The sequence below is a fragment of the Stegodyphus dumicola genome, chromosome 11 (genome assembly GCF_044657685.1).
Source record: "Stegodyphus dumicola isolate Sdum_Otavi_A_Nest chromosome 11, ASM4465768v1".
NCBI classification, from domain to species: domain Eukaryota; kingdom Metazoa; phylum Arthropoda; class Arachnida; order Araneae; family Eresidae; genus Stegodyphus; species Stegodyphus dumicola.
The window spans coordinates 117,826,938-117,852,634 of NC_140778.1; the positions used below are offsets into that span (position 1 = coordinate 117,826,938).

General features: G+C 33.8%; 1 protein-coding gene across 1 annotated transcript in view; it reads right to left on the reverse strand.

The window, feature by feature from the left end:
- The window catches only part of LOC118201492 (uncharacterized), a 419,621-nt gene that overhangs the window by 386,415 nt on the left and 7,509 nt on the right, over positions 1–25,697 (reverse strand). The window contains exon 2 of the mRNA XM_085827141.1: positions 8,015–8,119. Within this exon, the coding sequence (XP_085683267.1) occupies positions 8,015–8,119 (105 nt within the window). The remainder of the gene's footprint in view (positions 1–8,014; positions 8,120–25,697) is intronic.

A 25,697-nucleotide genomic window follows, 5' to 3' on the forward strand; every position in this document is an offset into this window, starting at 1 on the left:
GGAACCCGCGTATTTTAGTAAATAGATATCTGGTAATTGTACTCTTTTGCTATCCAGAAAATTCTAGAAAATACCAGATTGTTCTCTTGCAGGTTTAAAAAGCTTACAAAAGCTGGATCAAAACATCTCAATTCAGTTGTTTACTTAATTCATGTTCAATGTAGCGAATTCGCGGTGGGATCGTATTAGCTTTCTCTGCTGTGAATCGTGTTCTGTAAAACGTTTTAGTAGTTTTAAATATAACAGCTGTGAGATAGTGCGATATTGTACGAATATGTCTGAAATTATATTGCGATATTGTATGAAATTTCAGCACTTTGTTTTATTTCTTGGGATAATAATAAATTTCATTAACTTTTTATCGTCTTGTGTATTCAAGCCATGACGGAACCCGTACGCACGCAACAATATATTCCTATAAAGATTCTTTATTATTTTACCTCTCAAGAAAAGACTGTAATTAAATTTTCACAAATAATTTTCACTCACTTGCAAAAATCTCTTATTCTACTCCATTCTAGTATAATCACTTATTCCACAAATTACACTAGGTTATATGCTTCTCTCCTAAATCCTAAAAGAACAACTCCATTCCAACCGATTATTTCGAGTCTAGGCACTGCCACTTACCTTTTACCTAAATATTGTATATTTTAGAATTTTTTATTTTATTATTCAGTAACATGTACACGGAGTTTATTAATATATTAAAAAATATTTCTTCTAAAAATTTCCTCATGATTTCATTTGATTTAAAATCATTATTCGTCCATGTTTCAGCGTAAGATGCACTTAAATGTCATGCAACCGCTGCTCTGATTGGAAAAGTGCTAAACGGTGTAGACTGCCATATCGTTGGATCCGGGTTCAAATCTCGGCGAAATGACTGAATACTTTTAATTTTCTGTAGCATGCCTATATTTAACCCATTAAATGACTGACGTTGCGTTCTCACAACATTAATCAAAACATATTTTGTTCGTCTTACGTATTGCGTTTTTCTTTAACTTTCTTTATATATTATACATTAAACTTCATTGTTCCTAGGAAAAAAAATGTTTCTCTTAGATTAAATTTTTTATAAAAATAAATGATCATTTTGGTACTTTTTATGGAAAGATGTTTCTTTAAATTTTGAATAGATCTCATAGAAAAAACAACCATTCACATAATTTCACGCCAATCATCTAGTTTGGCCTAGGTGGAGATGTTGTAACAGATACTTTAAGTGTAGTGTAAGATTCTTCAAATCATTACGTATATTTTGGCACCTTTTTTACGTCATACATATTGCTGCCGGAATTGAATGAGTTGAAATTTCATGCGGCAGGCGCAATTCTTGAGTACCGATAAAGAAATGGTCTTTTTATACCTGTATACAAAATGAAAAAAAAAGAACGTGAAGCGTACGAAACCGCAGTTGATAGAGAACACAGCATCGCAGTAATTCAATAGAACGGCAGTTTTGTCATAGCTATAAAAAAACTAACTTTGATATTCAAGGAAAGAGAAAAAAATCTGTATCCAAAAAATAACCTAAATTCATCGGAAATTACAATAAATGTATGGATGTCGTGGACCTTCTGGAAGTCTGATTACGATGTACATAGAGTACAAGTAAAATGCAAGAAAATGGTGGCTGTCTAATTCCACGACTTTATTTAGATAAATCAAATGCTGGAAACTTGTGCGAAAGACTGCTGTAGACCTCAAACTTTCCCTGTTAGATTTTCAAAGGAATGATGAGTTGGGATTGCTGAAAACAAGGCAAGAATATTCTCAGAAATTCGCAGACTTCATTTTCATATACTGGTTGCGTTAGCCGAACGAGTAAGGATCCAACAAATCACATGATCGAGAAAAATTCAGCAAATTAAACGAAAAAATGTAAATACTATGTTAGTCAAAGGATACCTCTTTGTCATAAATGTTACGCGCTTTTGTACAGCAAATGTTTCAAAGATCTCCATGTATCGCAAAAGTAATCGGTTTTGATGTTGTGTTTTCGAAACATTTTGCATCTTCAATAAAAATAAATATTTTTTACCCCGTTATATTTTTCTCTTAATTAGATTCTAATACTTCAAAAATGATCATTGTTCATTTCGTTCAAGTGAAATGTAGTACGATCGTTAATGGGTTAATAAAGTACTGGCAAGACTTAACGTCTTTTAAGAGGTGGACGGTTGAAGAAGAGAGGTATTAGAGACTCGAATCCTTTCTCTCAGACTGTTCTCAATCGAAATTGAGTCAGAACGTCACCTTTCTCACGTGTGTAATTAAGTCAGCCCCTGTAGTGGTGGTGTATTTAATTATGGCAAAGCACACTAGGGCTATCTGCCTGAGGGGAGGGATGCCTTCGTGGAGGACTTTCTAAGGTCAGCCACTGTAATCTACCTTAGGTAATATTCTCATTAATGACATAATTTAATGACCGATGTGGCCTTTTCCGACAAATTCATTACTTTGTAATCCCGGGAATTTGGGAAAAGAACAGTAACTTAACTTGAAATTAAAATTCAAAAATTTCGTTATTCGTGTACCAAAATAGAAATTACCCAATTGTATCTCAAACAAACTCATTTTACTTTCCAAAAGAATTCTGTCACTAGGATAAAATCCAAATTATTTAAAACATTAAACTTCCCGCTTTGTTCCACTACATCTTTTTCTCCTTAACTAATTCAAACTCTTCGTATTTATGTCTACCATGGGGATTATACAAATAAGTTACAAAACTAATAAAATAAATAAACAGCTCTTCGTATTTCACAATGTATACCGCAATGTTTATACAAGTAAGTTATAGAACTAATAAAATAAACAAATGTACAGAAGCACTGCAAACAAGCATAAAATTAAAAAAAAAAAAAAAAGTAAAAGTAAAGCAAATTAAAGAAAAATAAAATAATGTAATAAAATAAAGAGAACTCACTAATCTAAATTGAGAAGAAAATTTCGAGAAGCATAAAGCGTCTCTTTAGTCCGTTAAAAGCTCAAGGCTCAGAAAAAAAATGGTGGCCGAGATACAGACATGTGCTTCAGAGTGTCCTAAAGATTCTTCCTCTTCTGGACATTGATGAACGCACTCAAGATGAATATAATTAGTATCTTTATCGTGGCTGTTGCAACTGCACAAAGAATTTCAAAGAAGTCTAAATCCCTTTAAATAGATCTTAAATTTGCCATGGTCAGTCAAAAATTGAGTAAATTTAAAATCTGTTTAAAACTGATCAAATTTGATTCTGTGAAAAATTCTGTGTGTAAAAGAAAGCTTTCTGATCCATTGTGATTTTGATGAGGCAAGATATTCTTTGTTTCAAATACAGACAGCATCATTTCTATAAAAGCGCTTCCAGTCAGAAAGAGGAACACGGAAATTAAAATGAATGCGAAATTTAGCGGCTAACTTTGCTATAGCATCAGCCCTCTCATTTCCAAAATTTTCAATGTCGGCGAACGTAAACAAAATGAATGTCCATATCAGTTGAAAGATCGTTAGTTAAAAGAGCCTTATACCTAATGGCTCGTTAGTCACGATTAACTCTTAAAAGGAATTTTCTTTGAATTTTCCTTAGAAGCTTGCACCACATAGACAACACTTTTCTTAGGTGATGGCAAGGAAGAAAATTTAAATAATATTCTCTCAGTAATGAACTTCGTTTATCCTTCTATTCAGCTCACTAATGAGCGTAAGATATCTAATTTCTTTACGTTGTCCTTCCTGATTACGCGTAACATCGCTATTACTGTATATGTAACTTCGCTATTACTGTATATCGCAAATCCTTCATCTTAGCCTTCCAAAACTTTATATCATGTCATTCTGATCAAACGTAGTCCGCTTTATTTTAGTCTTTTATTTTCTCTTTTGCTCAAAGTTTGCTTTTCATCCAGACCTTAGTCAAAAGTTCAATCATTTAACAGCAGCTTCAACTGGCAACGATTAGTTAAAATATTTCATCTCAAAACAGAAAAAAAACTTTCTTTCATTCTGCGCGATTATAAAATTTCAGTAATTATTCCTTTCTTTTAATTAATTAGTTTTAAAATTGTACGGAGTATTTTTGAGAAATTTAAATTTTGTGCAATCAAAATCGTAGTTCGATATTTTAAAAGACCTCGTGACAGATACGAATAAGGAATGCCTTGAAAGTTGCACTAAACAGTATGGGCGCATTCATATAAATGCGTCATAAATAATCCATTTTCCATAAATGCTCCTCGGAAAAGCATATTTCCGTCACTCTGCAGCCAAAATTATTCAAAGCACGTCTTCCGTTGAAGAATTAGATTTCCTAGAGATGATTTACATTCATAAAAGTATTAATGATCTACATTTCATAAAGTATTAAAGAGGCACATTTCGTAAAGTATTAATTATCCACATAGTAGTTAATGATTCATATTTTAATTATTATTTACCATTGACGTTGTAAGAAATTATTTCCCAAATGATTTGTTTTCACGATTTTACCAACAGATGGCGTTAGTGCCGTCGTTTTCTCTTTTTCGTATGAAGCCTTCTCGAATTTTTGTCTGTGCTCATCGATATGTTTTTCTGTCGCAAGAAATCGAAGAAGACTGAATTCAAATCTTAAAACACCAGAATCTTAAGTACTAGGTTCTAATTAAAATTATTATTAGAAAGTAAATAGAAAGTGGATAATTTAATCAGTGAACTTTGACAGCATCTAAATTAGGATCGGTAGGTACCAGTAAAGAAAGAGAACCATCTCGTAAAACTTCCAAGAGCAAGAGGAAGTTCTGTTTTGAGCAAAAAAACGCATATTAAAAATAGCTATTAGGAAACTGTACAAAGTTCCAAATAATGAACACACAATGTAAATAGTCCATAAAAACCGATACTCAGAATTTAATGGCGAAGTTAAAATAGACGAACCAATCATTATGGATGAGATATCGAGAAGACTAATAAAATGATCCTAAAAAAACCCAGATCAAAAATAGCTATTGGGAAACTCCTAGAAAGCCTGTCAAAGTTCCAAATAATGAATACACAGTATAAATAGTCCATAATAATTGATATTGCAAATTTAATGACGAAGTTAAAATGGACGAAACTAATCATTATGGATCAGATATCGAGAAGAGTAGTAAAATGAAGCTGCCGATAAATCCTCAAACGTTGTTTCAGTAAACTATAACAATTACCTCTATGCGAATGATAAGATGATTTCAAAATATATATGAAGATATAATCCATCTACATATACTCTAAGTACATATATCTATGTATACATCCATCGATATATACTATAGGAATAATATACATTCATCGATATATGGTACCTTGTTTCAATTCCAGTAGAAATCAAAATCAAACTCATAAGAAGAAATCTTTCTGTTTTCATAGTGTAGTAGTTAGCTCACTTTAAAAACGGAGTTCATGAACCTTTGCCGATTTGCTTTATCGAGTTATACAAGAGAACCGAAAAGTTCAATATTTCGGGTTAACAACCTAAGCAGTTTCAATATTAGAATTGAGAATTTATCTGCAAGTAAATTCCCGACCCAATGCTATCGATGTATAATCGACATGCTATGGCATAATCAGCACTTCTGTAATCCCAAAAGAATGTGCATCAAGTGCAGCAAAACACGCAGAAGTTCTTCATGTAATCTTAAAGAAAAAGAAACATCTGTCTGCACTTTAAGTCAAGGTGAGTACATTCTTACAGGGTTTGCCCACTGTACAAATGCTTCAGAAGAAAAGCAATAAAAAATCAGCAGAAACCCTTTACGAATCCTGAAAACAAAGAAATACTCACGAAATTCTCAAAAGAAGATTTCCGTTCTATTTCTATGCATGAAATTCAAAGAAAGGCAGCCGAATATTGAAGCCTCCACAGTAAAAAACTAATGAAAAATCTTACAACTAATTTATATGAAGCAGAAAATTGCATAAATGAATCCAGCATCAGAAACTTCATCTAAAAAATTATCAAACGTCAAGAAACACTTAATAAAAGCCAAGACATCCTACCAGAAATTAACAGCTAGTGTGTGAGGAGCTGAAATAATTACCCGCTTTTGTGGAAGAAGAAGAATAGATTCTATCCGACAGACAGAAACCGTAGCACCGAAGTAAAGTGCAGAGAGTATGAGAAGAGAGGCATCAGACTCCGGTCTGCCTTTTTCTACTCAGAATTACTGCCCAGCAAGATCTTTAATTTTCATTTTTAGATGGCAGAGCATTACAAACTAAACGTTTTCATGATTTGAGAGAACCTACAATTCATTTTGATTTGAAGATTGAAAATTTTTATAGTTGTATGCTAGAAGAAGGAAAATATACAAAATTCGTCATTTTCACTCTCGCAGCTGAAGAGGTTTTGTTTAACTTTCCAAACTTTAGTCTTTCAGATTTATTCACTGTTTCGTGTTGTTAACTTTTAGTATATTTAATATTTGCTCGTCGGCTTTTTCCTTTTGTTACGTTAGTGAAAATTTATCCTTTTTGCTTTAGGATCTGCCAGAATTAGGAAACCCTAAGGAATAGGAGACTTTTATGATGCTTAAAAATGATTCACTTAATTTTGCAATGAAACTAACTTTTCAGTTTGAGATTTGTCGAAATCCTGATTACGTATTCTCCTGAGGATACAGCAAGCACCTTTCTAGCTAACATTCTTAACATAAATAGCCTCAGCTCAGCGGATGCTTAAAACAGTTACTTAATTTATTTAAGAATCAACCCAGAATTCTAAGATAAAGAATATAAATTATGCATATTTAAGCAAGTTCTTTAAAGCAACAATGAATATTGGGAGGAAAGGAATTTGCTATAGGATCAATCAATTACAAATTAATATTCATTCTATTATAAATTCGTATTCATAGAAACTTTCACACTTATTTAATAGCAAAAAATACTTGATTCCAGCCATTCTTGCCTATTTGTTTCACAAGATCACGTGCGTACAGTTTGCAACAAATATTTCTCTCAAGTAAAGAGGAAATAATTTTCGAATTTTTTCTCCCAGTAGACTATTTCACATTCTAAGAAAAATATGATTTGATTTTAGATGTAAAAATATCACTAGTTGCCCAAATTAAACATGATGAAAACAGCAGTCAATAACAACTAAAACTAAAAGTTAAAAAATATAGGATGAAAAAAAGCATTTAAAAACACAAACGAAATGTACAATGTTTTGCATTTCGCTGTTATAAATGTACCAATATATCCTGTAACATTTTCTTGCTGTAATGATATAGTGGAATAATGACATAACAACTATTAGTGAAAAATTCGCTTCATTTATTCCTTTCAGATTTGCATAATGTTATTTTCAGATCAGTTTGTTCATCCAGCAAAGTGTATGTCTGTTGCAAGACATGGAAGATGTGGCTAAGGTATAAAATATAATCCATTCATAAACAAAGTAATTATATAAAATACTATAAATGTCAAATGGTTTTGAAGCGCAAATAAGTGAGTACAAACAAAACATGATCGACTGAAATTATGCATTTAAAAGTATGTTTTAAATGGCATAATGAAATAACAACTCCAAACTTCCACATTTTTCAGAGTAAAAATATTTATGCAACTTTCGAGTTAACCAGAATGTCAGTCAAAATCCGATTGTCAAGTAGTGAACTAGCGACGCTTAAAATACTGATAAGCCGCTGATAATTGTTTACAAGAACTCGTTCCTCATCGTAATAGGCTCAGGTGCTCTTGGGTCCCTTTTTTAAGAGTATTTTATATCTCGCGCATAGTATAAGGCTGTTAAAATTTATAATGTTCGTTTAAGAACGAAGATATTATCAGCTATTTTTAATGTCTTAGGAAAGTGTTCCGAGTGTGTATTAATTTAAGCCTAGTTTATATTAATTAGAGTAACATAATGATGACTGTAAGAAAATTAAACTTCCTTTAAAATAAAATTTCTTTCATTGGTCGAACGTGGTAATGACAAAAGCAACCAAAATCTAATTAAAGACGTAGAATAGTGAAGAATTAGGAACGTTTGTTTTCACTCACCTTTGCATTTTGTAGGATTGTACAGCCCATATCCTGTAGGGCACACACAGACTCCTTTCTCGTTCTTGTCTTTCACGCATTCTCCATTTTCACATTTACAATCATCTGTAGAATAATTTAAGAGTTATTAAAACAGCAACAATAATTAAGCTTTTTCATACGATATAAACTAGAGGCGTGATGTCAATAACATACAAATGTCAAATGTAAACTCTTTATAAATGAAATATGAACGTCTTTATATCGAAAATAAAGCATCGATAATGATGCGAATCTGTTTTTTTAATCGCTTTCTGTCTAATTTAAATTGCTGTAGAGTACACTTCAGTCTAATTCTTCTTAAATATCGTATTCTGGTATATATAATATGTTTTTCATGTAAGTAAAAATTACATCTAAGAAACACATGTAAAAAGAAATGTAAAAAAGAATACTTATATATATATATATATATGTGTGTGTGTGTGTGTGTGTGTATGGACTTAAAGCATCTAAAGTTAAAACTAAATTGTCGTCAAAGCAAGGCTATTCCTCAACAATATCGAAAATTGCAACTGTGTATAAGAGGTTTAACATAATATCTAAAACAAATCAAAATTAAAATAAGAATTCATAGTAGTAGAAACTATAAAAATAAAAATGAGAATGCAAAAAAAAAAGAGAAAAAATATGCAAGAAAATAAATGCATAAAAATAAAAATTATTCTCTTTTTACTGAAACTCCAGTAAACGTTTCAGTAAAAGGAGATTAATTTTATTTTTATTATTAGTCCAAAGGGGCAATTTGCCCAGAAGGACTATTAATTTCGGTTTGTCGTTTTGCGTTGGTTCACGATAAAGGTCGGTTCAATTTTCAAATTGTTGCCACCAAATATTAGAGACCTGCATTGTATTTAAATAAATTAAATAATGAAGAAGCTGCATAAATGTATATATATTTTCTCCTATTTTGATAAAAAAAAAAGGTACCCAGAGCCATTAAATTTTGATTAACGTACGTTTCCAGCCGAATATGGGCATCTGGAAGCCCAAATCTGGAATCTGGAATTTTTTTATTATCTGTTTCAAATTTTGTAAAACTTCAACGAACTTTTGAACTTTTAAACAAAGATTTCAAAGCGAGCAATCGCAACACTGAACAGGGAAAAAAAAATATTTTTATCTCCAGCGCGCAAGACTTTGTATAGGAAATTCTAAAGATATGCTCATTTTAAAAATATTTCGCGATATTGCTGTTGAACTGAATTTTATGGTTTAAGCGCGAAGAGCATGATATTTAATAAATAAAGGTAACAGACAAAACGTTAAGAAAATGTCCCTTTGGGCATAATGTAAAATCTGAACACTTTCAGATTTTCTTTCTTTAATTTTTTTCTTGTGTATTTTTTCCCTTTTGCATTTTTATTTTAATTTTTAGAGTGTGTACTACTATGCATTCTTATTTTAATTTTGATTTGTATTAGACATTATGTTAAACCTCTTATACACGTTTGCAATTATTAATATTGTTGAGGAATTGCTTTGTTTTGATTCCAATTTACTTTTAACTTTAGATGCTTTAATTCTATTTTACTTCAACCTTGCAGCTGTAGCGCAGGGCAGGAATAAAATTTACTCTTAAGTTTTAGTCTTTTTTTATGTTTCTTTATGTATACATATACATAAATGTATGCTTTAGTATATGGTATAATGATACCATTTACTAGCTGGTATACAGATATAATTTTGTATACAGTGAAATTTTTGTAAAAATTTTTAATATTTAGTGAAGAAGCAATGACATCAAAAAAAGAGTAGATTGGACACCTAGAAAGAGATGTAATATTATTGTGTTACGAGAAAGTGGTCTTTCCTATGCTGAAATTGCAAGACAGGTGGGTGGTTCAGTGACTACATCTGGAGTCCGAAAGTTTTGTTTACGATATAAGGAGACAAATTCAATAAAAAAACAAAGAAGGAAAAGGCCGAAAAAGGTGCACCACATCTATTGATGACAGAAGAATAAAAAGACTATATCTCCAAGATAGAAATATGTCATCAGCGGCCATCAGAAGTGATATGAATGATGCTGGTGTTTCGGTCAGTTCAAGAACAATCAGGAGAAGATTAACAGATGTTGGACTGATATGTAGAATTCCACGAAACAAGCCTTATCTTAATTTTCAGCAACGAAAAAAGACTACAGTGGGCAAAGGAACACATTAGTTGGACAGATGATCAGTGGTCACAAGTTATATGGAGTGATGAAACTAAGATATCATTATTCGGTAGTGAAGGGCGAAAATATGTAACACGTAGAATAGGAGAAGAGCTACATCCTGACTGCATTCAAGCAACTGTGAAGAACCCAGTTAGTGTTATGATTTGGTCATGCATGTCAGCAGATGGTATTGGTCGCCTTCATGTCATCGATGGGACACTGAATGCCAGAAAATACATTGACACTATTCTAGAACCAAAACTTCTACCTTCCCTCAGAGATCTCTTTCCCAACAATGCTTCGTTTATTTTTCAGTAGGATTCTGCTCCTTGCCACACGGCCAAAATATCGAAAGAGTGTTTTCGTACAAAGAGCATTAAATTGCATAAAAACAGTCCTGACCTCAATCCTATCGAAACTTTGTGGCACCGTTTGAAAACTCTTGTCCGAATGAGGCGCCCATCAGATAAAAGGGAACTAATTGAGGCTATAATTGTTTCCTGGCATCATGTAATAACGAAAGAAGAGCTTAAAACTCTTGTCAGCTCAATGAAACGTCGATGTGAAGCTGTAATCAAAAATAAAAGGTACCCTACTAAGTACTGGTAACTCACTGCAATCATCACTATCTAATATATATCGATAACTATTATCGTTTAACTTTTTTTTGTATTGAATTTTGTGTTTTGTATTGAATTCGGTAATAAAATCTCTTTCAAATGATATGTACAAGTTTGCATTTTGTGAAACGTAACGTTTTCTATAAGCATACAAAGTTCAAAAACGTAAAAATTTCCAAAAGTGCCCACAATTTTGGCCACCACTGTATGTATACATAATTAGATCTGTGTTCGTTTGTGTAAAAGAGGAGGAATAATTCAAAATTTGTTCTATCGTTACGGTAAGCTGTAATAAAGTAACTATAATATTAAAAACAACATGACTCATAGCTGTACAAAGGAGATATGTTTCAACTCCCTGTTAAAAACGAAATATCACGCAAATGTAGATTTAGCGTCTAAGTGATAACATAACTATAGCTGACAGTTTAACGCTATTTTCGCATACAGTAGGGAAAATAAAGCTTAACTATGTCTGAGATATCCGTTGAAATGAGTCAGTTGCAATTGCACAATGGATATTTCATAAGAAATATCAAACAGAAGTACTTGTAAGTAAGGCAATTCGGGATTGTTAAAACTTCAAGAAATGTGGCTGCTTGTGGGATGGAAAACAAACTATGGTTACGGCAGTAGAATCAGTCCAAAGTCTCATATTTTACCAACTTAAGATATTTCGAGTAACAGGTAACATAGAGAGACTTTTTACACAACCATAAAATTAGGCGAAGTGTGCTATTAAAATGTTAATAAATTTCTGCTAAATAAGACACTACCCATTTCAAAGGCATCAGAAGCAAGTTCCTGATCATCGGGAGAAAAGAAATTCTGAAAAGAAGGGAGCTGAAGTTATTACGAAAATGAAAGATGGAAACAAACGAGAAGGTAACGGCATCTTTCCACAGGTAAAGAAACATAAAAAATTAAGTTAATTAGCATTTTAAGAGCGTTAAAAAGGATTTTAATTATAGTCATTAACTAATGAAAATCAATCTTTGGAAAGATGAAACTTTTTAAAGGCTTTATCATTGACCACTGGAGAATATCCTAGGTCAGTGGAAAATGATCTCAAACAATTGAGCTCATTAGCAAGCAAAGATTCTGGGGACCAAACTTTGAGAAAGCGAAATACATAGTAATAAAAAGGTTTTGAACCCTGCAAGACTCTACAAGTAGAGTACAGGTTGGTTAACTTCTACCTGGATACAGGAGTAGCAGGAAACTATACAGAAGAAGGGTTAATCGTAAAAGGTGGCAGAAAACAGATAAAGATACCAATGTGCATTGCATCCTACAATAAATGTAAAACCTTTGTTGACCTATTTAATAATCATGCAGCAGCTTATATTAATTCAATTCAAGGAAAGAAAGGGTACTAGCCTTTGTTTGCTAATACGTTTGAAACAGCATTTGTTGCTTCATAGAAGCTCAGTCTGTTACTTAGTGATGATAGTCTGAGCCAGCTTGATTTTCGAAGTCAACTAACAGTTACCTATTTGAGACTTTCTGTTCCATGGAAACCATCTTGCAGAAAACTGGGTGTTCAACAGATTAATGACGATTTTCTAAATTTGAAGATTCTAAATTCTAGATTATTTTGAAGCAAATAAACATGTTGTTTTGAAAAACCCATAAAACAGACAAAGAAGATGTCAGCTAAAAACAGCACAACAAAACCAGCAACTATCTGTAAAAAATTTAACGTTGGACTATTCTTAAGATTCTTTCTCCCATTCCATTTTAGTAATAATGATTAGTAGTGGATTTTACCATTGTCCTATTTTTAGGATAGGCTGTATTATTCAAACTAATAAAAATTTGATAAGTTTTTGATTTAATATGTATACTTAGAGAAACATATATTTATACACTTATATAAAAGTATTATTTTTTTCAGTGCTTAGTATGATATGGGTTAAGGATTAGTAAACATGTTTCTCCCTTTAAGGGGCATAAAGAAGATGTTTCGACAAACTCAGATTGACAACTCACAAGACGATCTTCAAAGAATTCTCTCGAAGAAAGGTAGTGACCTTTCGGTAAAAACCTGCACGCTGCGTATAATTACGTAAGAAACAGCATGTACTCAATACATAGCTCAGCGTATATTTCATCATATAGCTTTCAATGAAGGAAAAGACTTTCATCTAGCCTCATCCTTAGTTTTCACCGACTTCTACATGGACGATATCCTGTCAGGCGTTTCAGACTTGACTCAAACCAAGAGTCCGCAGTCAGAGTTTATCTAGTTACCTAAGCATGGAATTATGCCATTTCGGCAGTTTCATACAAAAACCACGCAAATGGAATAGTAATGGCATGGAAAACTGTTAGGTATTATTTTGCCGTGTACAATTATTATGTATTATTTTACTGTGTATAAGGTATTCTCAGTATTTATATTGTTTCACTCTGAATAATGAATTGGTAATGCTCTTATTTAAGAATTAATGTATAATATTTAGTATTGTTTAAACTTTAACTCAATTACGGCAAGATCCTTTAAGGTTAGCTGAAGATGGGATACAGTTAAAAAGGCACGGGTGTACTTCCATTTCTCACGAGTCAGCTTCTTTTGAAGGTTAGGGGTCGGACTGCCCAGCTGAATTTTCCTCTTCTCGCGGGGGGGTGTAAAACACGTATTTTGCTCGTTCAGAGACGAATAGTTCTAAGGGGCGGCGATATTTGACAGAGATATAGGTTGGAAACATTCCTCTTTGCTTGGGAAAGAAAAGGTCTGTCATCTTGTAGAGAGTTCTGAATTTCTTAGAATTTTGGTCGTGGTTTATCACTTTTGTTCTAGTTGGCTAGAGGGAGTCCAATGTTTTGCTTAAGATTGGCTAAATTTTAATTTTATTAATGTTTGAGCTAATAGTGAATTAGAGGCGTTTCTGGGTGAGTGTCAATCGAGTTTTGTTAAGCCGTTGCATGGTAGAAGAAGGGAGATTTTTGTGAGATTTTCGGGAGATTTGGTCCAGTTATAATCGACTTTGAGAGGAGCGTTACCCGGTGACCCCTTGGGGTCGACCGCTGTTACGGTTAATATTGTTTATCTCCGTGACACTGGCAGCGGGGTCCGATCCGAGCTCGTCGCAGGCTCCTTTCGGTTAAATTGCGGCGTAATTGGCTGAAGATCTGGGGCTGGGTTCAGCGTCTTAATCATGTCGCTGAAGTTTTCTACGTGTGGAAGAGTTGAGTCTGAATTGCTCGCCCTGAAGTTCCAGTTTGCTTTGGAAAATATGGAAAAAGAGGGAAGTCGTCATCTCCTGTTGTCCATCTCCTTCTGTTATCTTCAGAGAGTCTTCGAAATAAAAGGGAAGGCTGATTTTTTTGAGTTAAATGCTGCTGAACCGAGTAGTGCGGGTGCTATGAGAAAATTCCCGTTGCGCTTTGAACAGACATCTGTATCGGTTTCACAGAAACGATGAATTGTAACTATGAGAAAATTCCCGTTGTGCTTGAACAGACATCAGTCTCGGTTTTTCTGACAACGATGAAGGGGAATTTTGAAAATATTCCCGTTGTGCCTGAACAGACTCCAGTATCGGTTCCCTGACAACGATGAAATTGGACCGTTTTGCTTCGACGTTTTGGGACTGGATCCCGGCAGCTCCCCGAGGCTCTCAGACTGGTATACGCTGATTCTTGAGCAAACATTTTTATTTTATTTTATAAGTAATCATGAGAATTTGGGAAGCGTTAACTTCTATCGCATTAGCCGACTTTTTATATAGATTAAAATTTGTATTTTGCTGTTAATAGATCAATCACTAGTTGAGAAAGTGTTATGAATAATAAATAGTTGAGAAAATGTTAGCTATGTTTTTTAAATGTTTAATTGTCATGAGTTTAATACTTGAGTTCACTTTTTAAAAAGATTAATATTGAGGTGTTTGACCTGCAACCTGCGTATGACCTGCACCTGATTTTGTATGATGGGAATTATGTTAAAAAATGAGATTGAAATAATGAGTAAATTTTAAGATTATGTTTTGTAGGAGTAGTCTGGCCAGCTATTTTAAATTATAATGTGTGGGAATATTCAATAAATCTGTTTATTATTTTTATCATTGCTGTTTCTTTTGCGTTTAATTGTGGTCTATTGTAGATCACTCATGTAATCCTTACGGAACATGGTTAATTTATCGAACCTGGGTAAAACCATATTGCGGTAGTAGAAAAATCAGTTTTAAAAGTTGTGACTATACGATCGGCTTAATTAATTTATTTTGATTTAAAGTGTAGACTTCTTAAATGTGAGATGTATCTTTCCCCGTTGTTTTGAAGAGTTCTAAGTGGTATTATAAATGTTAAGTGTTTTATGGCTATCTCTAGATTTGTATTGAAATTTATGTGTTTCCACGTTCGAGATCTGAATTAGATTTATTTTAGTGAGAGACAGCGTGTTAATATTTTGTTGTGGAAATGCCTTTTCGCATTTTGTTTTGACAAATAATCCTTGAGTTTAACAAAGCACTAGGGAGGATATTTTCCTTGATTTCTTTGATAAAAAGTGTTTTTATTTTGATTATGAAAGTAATTTAGTAGTACTGAGTTTAGTTTTAGTTTGAGTTATTTTTTTTTGTCGCGGCACCAAAGAGAAAGTTAAGAAGTAGTCAGCTTTAAAGTTAAATGAGTGAAAAAGTAATTTTAATAAATATTTTTTTCCTACGTGACAGTAATAACCTTGAGTTAATTGAAGGGAAATTCGAAATTATCTTTTCACCATTCAGGAGATGAAACGATTGTGAAAGCTTTTTACGAGTGCAGTGTTGGTGGTGTTGGTGTATTTAATTATGGCAAAGCACACTAGGGCTATCTGCCTAAGAGGAGGGATGCCTTTCGTGGAGGACTTTTTAAGGGAAACTGGCTCGTATACACGTTACACATGGTGAAAACCACGATAACACCCATGCAGCCAGCCCGTTCGCGGGATTCGAACCTCGGACCGAACTACCAGTGTTCAGCGACTTTACCGCTCGGCCGCTGGTGGGCCTTACGAGTGCAGTGAAACACGCACAGTGGTTCTTTCTTTTACAATATGTTTATTGAACCAAGCAGCGCATATTTTAAAGGAGCCTTGTTATCGGATTTAGGTTGCATTTCTGCCCCCTTGGTGTTGGTTGGATCGCTCATTACCAGAGCTAATTTAAGCAATGGCTACGGTAAATTCACAATGATTAGCATGAACAGTTTCCCGTACCCGGATCTCTTAAATGGCACAACTTTGTTTCAACGTTTTCCGTAATCAAAGATCTACGTATTATGGGATCTGTGTTACGCAGGAATATGGAAAATGTTGTTATTTTCTGAATGATCAGAGGCTGCCTATGGTGCTGCGGTTTATCTTGAAGCTATTTCAAAAGAACAGCCTGTATCCAGTCATCGTTTGCACAGTAAGTCGAGGTTGCCCCAATGAAGACAATAAAGCTTCAAAAACTCAAATTGTTTGCATGTTTAATTCTATCCCAACTGGTTACTAGGATTCTGTCAACATTCAAATTATGATTTTAATAAAGTGTCAGACACCACTATCGCCTTTGCGTGGATTAATTTGCCACCTTATCAACTTAAGAGATTTGTAAGGAACAGGGGTTTTTCAAGCATTCAGCAGTTAACCGAAAACTTCAAATGGGGTCATTTACACTCGGAGAATAACCCAGCAGACACAATATCATGTTTACTGGATGCTAGGGCGGTATCATAGAACTGTATGTGGTGGCTTGGTCCACAGCGTTAAGAACAAGAGGCATCAACCCAGGTTAGATATGACAAGTTTTATATTTAATCTTTAAAGATAATGCGAACCCCTGTGTACACTGTATTGATTTTGGCTGTAGATAATGACGTTTTATGCAACATCATAAACTTCACTAATAACTATTTTATATTAATTAGAGTTTTAAGTTTTATTTTCAGGTATTTCTTCCGCCTTCTTCGTGCTGTAGTGGTCTGCACGCTGCGCGCGTAATTGAGAGGTTAGCGCTGCGATTTCCGCCGAAGGCGTTGCTAATTTTTCAAATCTTTTCTTTCCGAAAAATACCTAATAACTCTACAATTCAAGCAACGTAGCTGATCAGCATAGACGAAGACTAACATAAGAAGAATTATATAATGCTCGAGATGTTCTAATTATAAGAGGTCAGGTAAATGTTTTTCCTTCGGAATTTGCCTTACTAAAGCAGAAACAGCTATTGCGTGAAAATTTTAATTAAGATTTAATCCCTTTTTAGAATAAAAAAAAAGGTGCTATCCGTGTTGTAAGCCATTTAACTCTCTCAAATCGGAGCTACAATTAGAAATATCCTATAATTTTGCCACCTGGCTACAAACTAACGAAACTTATCACGGAATATTATTATCATAGGAAGCACTTGCATGTAGGACCTCAAGCTCTTCTTAGAAGTGTACGGCAAACGTTTTGGTCTATGGATGGCAGAAAGTTGGTAAAGCAAGTAGTGCATGAATGTCTACGTTGCTACTGATAGAAGCCAACCATTGCCTCCCACCGTTGAGATAGTGTCTTATCTAACAATCGACGCTTTAATCGCAAGGTAACGCAGGCAATTCCAAGGACGTTCACGCAAAACTGAAACATTTGCAAAATTTTGTAAGAACTCCCGATGATACATCTTCAAGTTGTTTGGCTTCTGAGGAAGTACTGTGAAAATTTCTTCCTCCCAGTTCTCCAAACTTCGGAGGTCTGTGAAAAGCTGGTGTTACGTCTTTCAAACAAAGCTGGTGTTACGTCTTTTAAAATAGCTATTGGAGAAAATTACGCTAACCTTAGAGGAACTTCTAACTATTTCTACTCAAATTGAGAGAACTCTAAATTCGAGATCGCCTATCCTTTTGTCTCCAAATGCAAACGAATTTGAGGCTTAAACTCCTCAAAATAATCATCAGGCCATGTTTTTTGTAGGACGACCGACCTACGCAATTTCCGAGCCAGAACTCTTGACAGGCCAGATAATATGTTAACGCTTTGGAAGAGAAGAACAAAAATTGTCCAACAAGTATGGAAAAGATGGCTTTGGGATTATATTTACCGCCTACAATAAAAGGTTTAATGACAACTTTAAGGTAATTTTTCTCCTGGTGCTCTTACGTTGTTGAAGGAAGATGACTTACAAATGGTTTGCCTGTCAAACAGAAAATCTGATAGCTGGCCCTGATGGTAAAATTCGTATGGTGATAGCAAAAACGTCAGCTGTTACTTTTAAATGATGTATTTAAAAAATTTCTAAATTTCCCGTACAGTGACAAATTGTGGTTTTATATAATCTTTAGCTTATTACAACTATTAATTAATTCTAATTATACTTGTCATATTGCTTAGAAATTATTATTTTCATATTTATTTTGAAATGCTGAGATATTTAAGCGTCGGGTGAGATGCTGGAGATCGTTATGTTTATTTTTAAAATAAAAAGTAAAAAAATTGTCCTTTCAAAATTGTCAACAATAGTATAAATTCAAATGCTGTTATGAGATACGATATTTGTTGCCGGAACAAAACTTTTGGAGGAACAGTTCTGAGAATCGCTCTTCCGCGAAATCGGGTTACCATCTTCACTTGGTAAACAGAATGAATGCCAAACAAGAAACAGTTATCGCTCAGATTGGTGAAAGTGATGGTTCATTTCAAGTGACGTTTGCTTCTTCGTGCTGTTTTGTATCGCTCACACTCTTTTCGTTTTAAACTTTATTGTTAGTTATGGAAGATAATAGAAAGGTGATTGCTATCAAGTTAATCACTTTGATGTCTTTTCTCTGGCACTTCAAGTAACAGATAAACACACTTCTGGTTATAGCCATCAATTACATCAGTAATAGCGAAATTCTGTATACACTAAGACTAATTTAAAACGTGTGCTGGATAAGTCTATTTATCAGACATTACTTATGTGTATTTTCTGATGTCTGCATTCTAATGAAAATTTGATGGCTCACTTGAAAATTTGTGACCTGATGAGAGCATTCTCTTGACTAACTTTATGGCTCATAATTACTGTTCTGTTCATAAATATAAACAAACAAACAGACCCTCCCCCCAAAAGAAAGCAAGACTTTTTATGACAAAAATCTATATGGCTGATATTTGCATCCTCACAAGCCAGCAGATATTATTCAGCAAAATGAAGATTAAATAAAGCATATGAATACATGAGCAATCAAACATGTGCGAGTTGTTAACTGTCCCATAGAACACTCTGTAATATACCTAAAACACATTAATTATACCAACTCTAGAAATTAGGAAGTGCACATCATGAGTTTGTTTTATGTGATTACGGCAAAGCCTCGAGGGATATCTGCCTAACATGTGGGATCCCTTTGTAGAAGATTTTTTAAAACTGTACAAGGAGTACAAGGAGATACTCGTATACCAGTATCTCCTTTACAGCTTGAATCCTAATAAAATAAATTAGTACTTAGTGTTCTTTTTGCTAGTAGCTTTGCGTTCTTCTTTGTCTGTAACATCATCAACGCAGCTTACAAAACAGCAAAGTCATGCCGTGCATGTTGCATAATGTGAAGAAAATATTATATCGTATTTCCGCGCGCATTTTTCCATCTCAGTTATTTTACAAATGGTGAAAACCAAGAAAACGCCTATGTAGCCAGCCCGTTTGCGGCATTCTAACCTCAGACAGAACTACCAGTGTTCAACGACACTTAGGCCACTAGTAGGCCCGTGCACATAATTGGAAAGTACAATTCATTATGTAAACACACATGACGGTGATAATTGACACATGATTGTGCACTGTTTTAAGTAATCAAATGTTATAAATGCACAGCTGTTACATTTCGTATTATTTATTAGTCATGTTTATATTACATATGATATAATTATGAATTACCTCAAAAACAAACTGTGTACACTCTTTAGTACTCAAATGCTCATTGATTATTTTTCAACTGATTAGTACATATCCATAATAATTTGCAAAGAACTGATATACGACATACGAACGAAATACGACAAATTTGGCGAACTTTTGGCGGCGAATAATTTGTAAACAAATCTGAACTGTAAGAACGTCGTAAAATGCTGTCAACTCTGAAATTTCCACGATTAATATATTTAATGAATATATAAATATTTTAAAAATGACTCAGGCAGCTATACTACAACAAAACAGCAATAATTAAATCGGCCTCTATTTCCACCGTCCATGACTTCACAGTGAGAGCGATCGCCATATTGAAAGTTACCCGTGATCCTTCAGAAGCAGAACGTTCGTCGGATTGGTTGAACGTACGAGGAACATGTCTCCAGACGGAACATATTCGGAAAAGTTTTAAAATGCTGCTCGTAGCCGGGAAATGTTCCTCCTAAGCTAGACGAAACATTTCTCGGAAGCCTCCCGCTTAAAGCAATGCTACTAGAATCTCGTTTCTCGAAATTGTCCCGCGTACCCGCGCGCGTCCCTAGAAGTGATAGCCTCTTAATGATGTACTGGTCACTTGTTTTCATTATTATTTTAGGAGTTTTCAATTATCATCTCCTTTACAGCTTGAATCCTAATAAAATAAATTAGTTCTTAGTTTTCTTTCTGCTAGTAGCTTTGCGTTCTTCTTTGTCTGTAACATCATCAACGCAGCTTACAAAACAGCAAAGTCATGCCGTGCATGTTGCATAATGTGAAGAAAATATTATATCGTATTTCCGCGCGCATTTTTCCATCTCAGTTATTTTCCCTCTAGGTTTAATCGCGAAGTACAAAAAACTGAAAAAAAAAAAAAATACTAGCTTAATGTCCCCTTCCTCAGGACGTTTAAAGAATTATCTCCCTGAAATTTTAAAATGGATTCATCCACATAGTGATTTTGTTATCCTACCAATAAAGACAAATATTCGCAAGCTACTTGCGAAGGTCACGCCGAAATTTTTACTTATAACTATTGAACTTATGTTGGTCTGAAACAAGAACGAACCAATCAGAGCGAATCAAACAAGAACTGAGATTCATTTTAGGATTTCTCTAAATCACATGCACATCATCTTCTAATTTATGGATGATTTGAGGTCTGAGGAGTAGCAGAGACAACAGTAATAAGGGGCGAGATTCAAGTTACAGAGTAATGGAAGTGAAGATATCATATTAGATACGTAATGTTTTTCATAAAATTGCGTCCTTCGGAAGTCTAATTATTCGCATAATCTTTCTCTGTCGATTTTCCTGCGACTAGAGTTGTAAACAAAGGAATCAAATAAGCGAGTAAATATGTGTTCCACCTTCTACCATGTACGATAGCTACCTATACTTAAAACATACCTTGAAAAACAATTTTATTTTTAAAAATTGTAGTTATTGTATTACAAGAAAAAACACTTTTTATGTAAGTTTAAAAGAAGATCTTTTTATGCAAAATAAGGTGCATCATAGATTATTTTGCAAGCAAAGCTAATGAATAATGCTAGTAGAATATTTTTAAGTAATTGTAATGGAATTATTGACAGACATTTTAAGTGAAACATTGCTAAAATTACAAAGTTCATCGGGTGAGCAAAATTTCAACGTTCTACGGCTACTCGTACTTGAGTTATGCGAGATACGTATGTATGAAAGGAAAGAAAAAGAAAGAAAGAAACTTTAAAAAAAATATCTCTTCTGAATTTTCTTTTAAATCCATTTTACAATCTTTTCCGGCAAAAACACTCTTTTATTCTGTCCGTACAAATATATGTCAAGCAAAAGCGTCTTTCAAATGGTTTCGAAAGCGGTTGAAACGGATATTTTCGTTGAAATATGATTCTCGAAATTTTTTGAGATTACTTTACCTCCTTTACTTCGTATAAGGATGTAAAAACAACCTTATACCAATTTAAGATTAAATAAAAGAATTCGCATTGCTGTAGATAGAAATTTCGGAACTTTAAAGTAAAATTTCAAACTATGACACTGGGGATGCAGCACGACTTAAAACTGAATTTTAAATAATTATTTAAATAAAAATATACGAAGTTTTATCAACATACCTGCTTCCTGCAGATATTCTGTTAAATTAGTAACTGCTGAATCATCAGAATATAGAGAAAGATTCATAGTCTGTTTGAAGATATTAATGTCTTTTTCTTCTGAGGACATTATTTTCGGATAAATTTCTCTGGCAGATATGGCAACGAAAATAAATGCATAGAGAATTACGTTTAAACCAAACGAGGTCATATTGAATTTCCCTTAAAATTTTCCAGCAAGTTTCCCAAAGATGTCACTTTTCTGCATTGCGTACAATCTTTACCTCTTTTAAGGATTTATGGAGCAATTTCTTTTCTACCTATTTTTTAATTTATATCCAGATAAGATAATAGTCGTCAATTGTACAAGAATGTTCGATAACGTCGATATTTATTGCGTTTTATGAATAGTATAATTGTTTTATATTTTTATTTAATTTCCACTAGTTTTTGAAAACAAATGTTAGATAGTTTGAGTAATACTTTCCTGAAACTAGTAACTAACAGGTAGTTAATTACAAAAATACAATTTACAGATTATGCTGTTTAAAATTTATTACGCGTTCCACTAGGCACTACACGGAAAGGAAGGATGTCCTGTTGAAGACATCTTAAGGGAATCGTACTCGTATCCATATTACAACCATAGAAATGTCCATGCAGCCAGCCGGTTAAAAATTTTACAAAAAGTTATAACTAAAGTTTTCATATACATCAATGACCCGTGCAATAATAGTTCCACCAGTAACCTCAAAGAAACACTGCTGGACACTAGGTACTCGGCCCGAATTCAAATGTTGGTGGACGGCTGGGTTTCAAGGAAATTTCGTGGTTTTCACGAGGAAATTTCGCGATTTTATGCATGGAAATTTCGTGGTTTTAGCGAATATCAGCCAATTTATCTTTTATCTGTTCCAATATCCATACTATAGTAAAATATGGTAACTTAAACAATTCTCGACTGAAAGAGAAAGTGTTTAAAAGACAGAATACTGGTCATTCGATGCGAGTTCAAATCTCAGTGAACGCTCTAGCTGCATGGACATATGATCCATTCCATATTTCCATATGACTCTGGAAATTCTTCATCAGAATATCCTTCTGTTTACTCAGACAGCCCAAGTAAGCTTTGCAATAATCAAATAATCCGCTATAAGCTAGTACTGTATTCTAGTATGCATGGGGACAGTCAACATTTATTTACTTGTTTACCAGTAATTTAATCTTCTTATAAGGAAGACGAAATTATCCACGTAGAATATGTCTTAAGATTACATTTAATCGAGGTGTTTCACCAATGGTCAAATGGCTAAGAGTACTGTGTACTGATAGTTCAACTCGGCTTCAAATCCAAACCAGCGGGCTAGCTGCATGTGTGATTTTCGTGTTATTTCCTAGGTATAACATTTATACAAGCCAGTTTCCTTATCATGGCTTTCACGAAGATATCCTCCCTTATAAAGATTTTCTAGTGTATTTTGCCGTATTCAAATAGCCTAACCTAAACTGCCAGGAATTGTTTATTTATCTTGTTTGTTACTACCTCAGTACCACGATACTTTCCTTACCATAATTTCGCATTTAAAAATAAATGTTTAAAATAGTTATATTTACTGATTATATTTATTTAACTTTATTTATCATAACAGACAATAGTCTGGTATTTAGATATTGAAAAAGTCCAAACTATATAGCTTTGTAGCGTTAGCAGAAGTTTTGTACGTGAATGCTTGCAAGTTTCTTATCTGCTAATACATTTGAAGTCACCAGAAACTTATCGTTTGTCATTTCACGACACCTATTATTTACTCATTTAAATGAATACGCACAAGGTTTCATTAGAGTAACACAATTTTATTTAACCGAACTGTGTAATAATTTAGGCTTTCTACATACAATTACTGAGAGTTCCATTACACAAATTGCACAAAGAACAATATATTGCTTACACAGAAAATTCTGGGTACTTAAAATGATACTAAAAAGTATTTTTTAGAAAATGCATCAGGCGTTGCCACCTATTTTCTTAAATATATATATATTCTAAGGGAAACTCTGTTTCACAACCAATCCGCCCCACATGGCTCTACATTGAAACAACTAGAACTGCCCGAAAACGGCCGATATTGTAATCTTGTTTTCTTCCATCCTCCTAAGGTATGCAGTAGCAGTTGCAGTTTCGACAAATGCATTGTATCAATTTACTGTGGACCGCTTGTCCTAAGAGATTTCTTATCTTTTGATTGCTCGTGACATTTCATTGTTGATTCTTTTGTGGCAGAGTATGCTTTTAAACTTTAAACAGCAATAAAAGTGCAGTTTAAACATTTAAGGATTACATTTATTTTTAATCAATTTATTCCTTCCTATAAAAATAAGGGAAATAAACAAAATCTCAGTCGTGATCATAACAAAGCCGGAAAGGCTCGTTGGTCTGACCTTCAGAATAGTTTTATAAAGATCAAAGGCTAATGGAATCTTTGTTAGAAAGTACAAAGGATGTCATTTGAAATCTTCACACCTGTTTTCTGCGTTAACAGACGGGGAGGGAAGAAATTGCTGCGAAACTGGAAAAGTATTTCGGGCGGTTCGGTATTTTGAGAATTCAGGTTAGCCAAAAGCCTGGATTTCAAAGAGTTAAAATTATTTTAAGCACCTGTTCCGTCTCTGTTTAACGTTCTTGATGACAATGATAGCAGCAAAATTTCGAAATATTCATTTCATTTCAATAACGATTTCATATCTATTGCTTGTTCTAAATGCAAAACATAAGAGAGAAAGTTTCTCTTGGGAAAACAGACACACAGACTTAATCAATAACCCTACTTTCGTTTCTTGTATATGTATGATTAAAGAAAAACCCCGAGATTTGCATTTTTGTCGTTCTATAATGACTAGAAAAATACGAATCAGTTGAAATAGATATAATTTATTGGTAGAAGATGTGCTCTGATTTATAATTTAGTAACAGAATTTGGTTATAGCGTATAAGTCCTCACGTGCGGAACAACAGAGACAAAACTCCAGAGGTCCATTCTATATAAAAAAATGTAGCGTTCCCACAACCGAGGGGCAGACGAGACAGTACCATTACGGTCTCCTCCAAGCCTGATCCTCCCCCCAAATGAATGGAGTTTTTAGTCCTGTGAAGACTGATTCTGCACTCCCGTGACCAAGACTACCTAAGTCCAGATCCTAACCAGTAGCTTCATGGGCTTTACCTTCGTAGACCCCATAGAGAGATGCTTATATAAACTGCAGTTAGATTTACATTTTTCATTAAAATCACACATTGATTTCCGTTTTCCTACTTAATTTTAACCTCTACCTTCACAGGATATTGTATCACTACCGACAAAGTAAAATAATACGAGCTCAAACTTGTAATTTAACAATCAGACTTCTGTTAAAATTCCTAATCATTATATGAATTAATAATGTTAATCTTGTAGGCAAACTGCACCCAAGGAAAATTAACACAAGTCACTGAGGAATCTAATGTGCTACCAGTTTGCTTTTCTTTCTTATATCAAACAATTTACACATTGACATCCGTGTAATATAATACGGAGGAATACGGATAGATTTTTAATACGCTACCAGCTTTCTCTTCTTTCTTATATCAAATATTTTACATTTTACCTTCTTGAGTGAAGTAAAGGATGTGCTGAAATCGCGAAAAATCTTGGGTATCATATTTCAAACAAAATATCCATTTTGACTCTCTCGAAACCAGTTGAATGTTTGTGTGTGTGTGTGTGTCTGCGTGACAGCTATACGTATGGACAGAATAAAGGACTCTTTTTTCAAAAAAGGATTGTAAAATGTATTCAGAACAGGTTTCTTTTGTGACGTACGTATGTATCTCGCATAACTCAAAAATAAGCAGCTGTA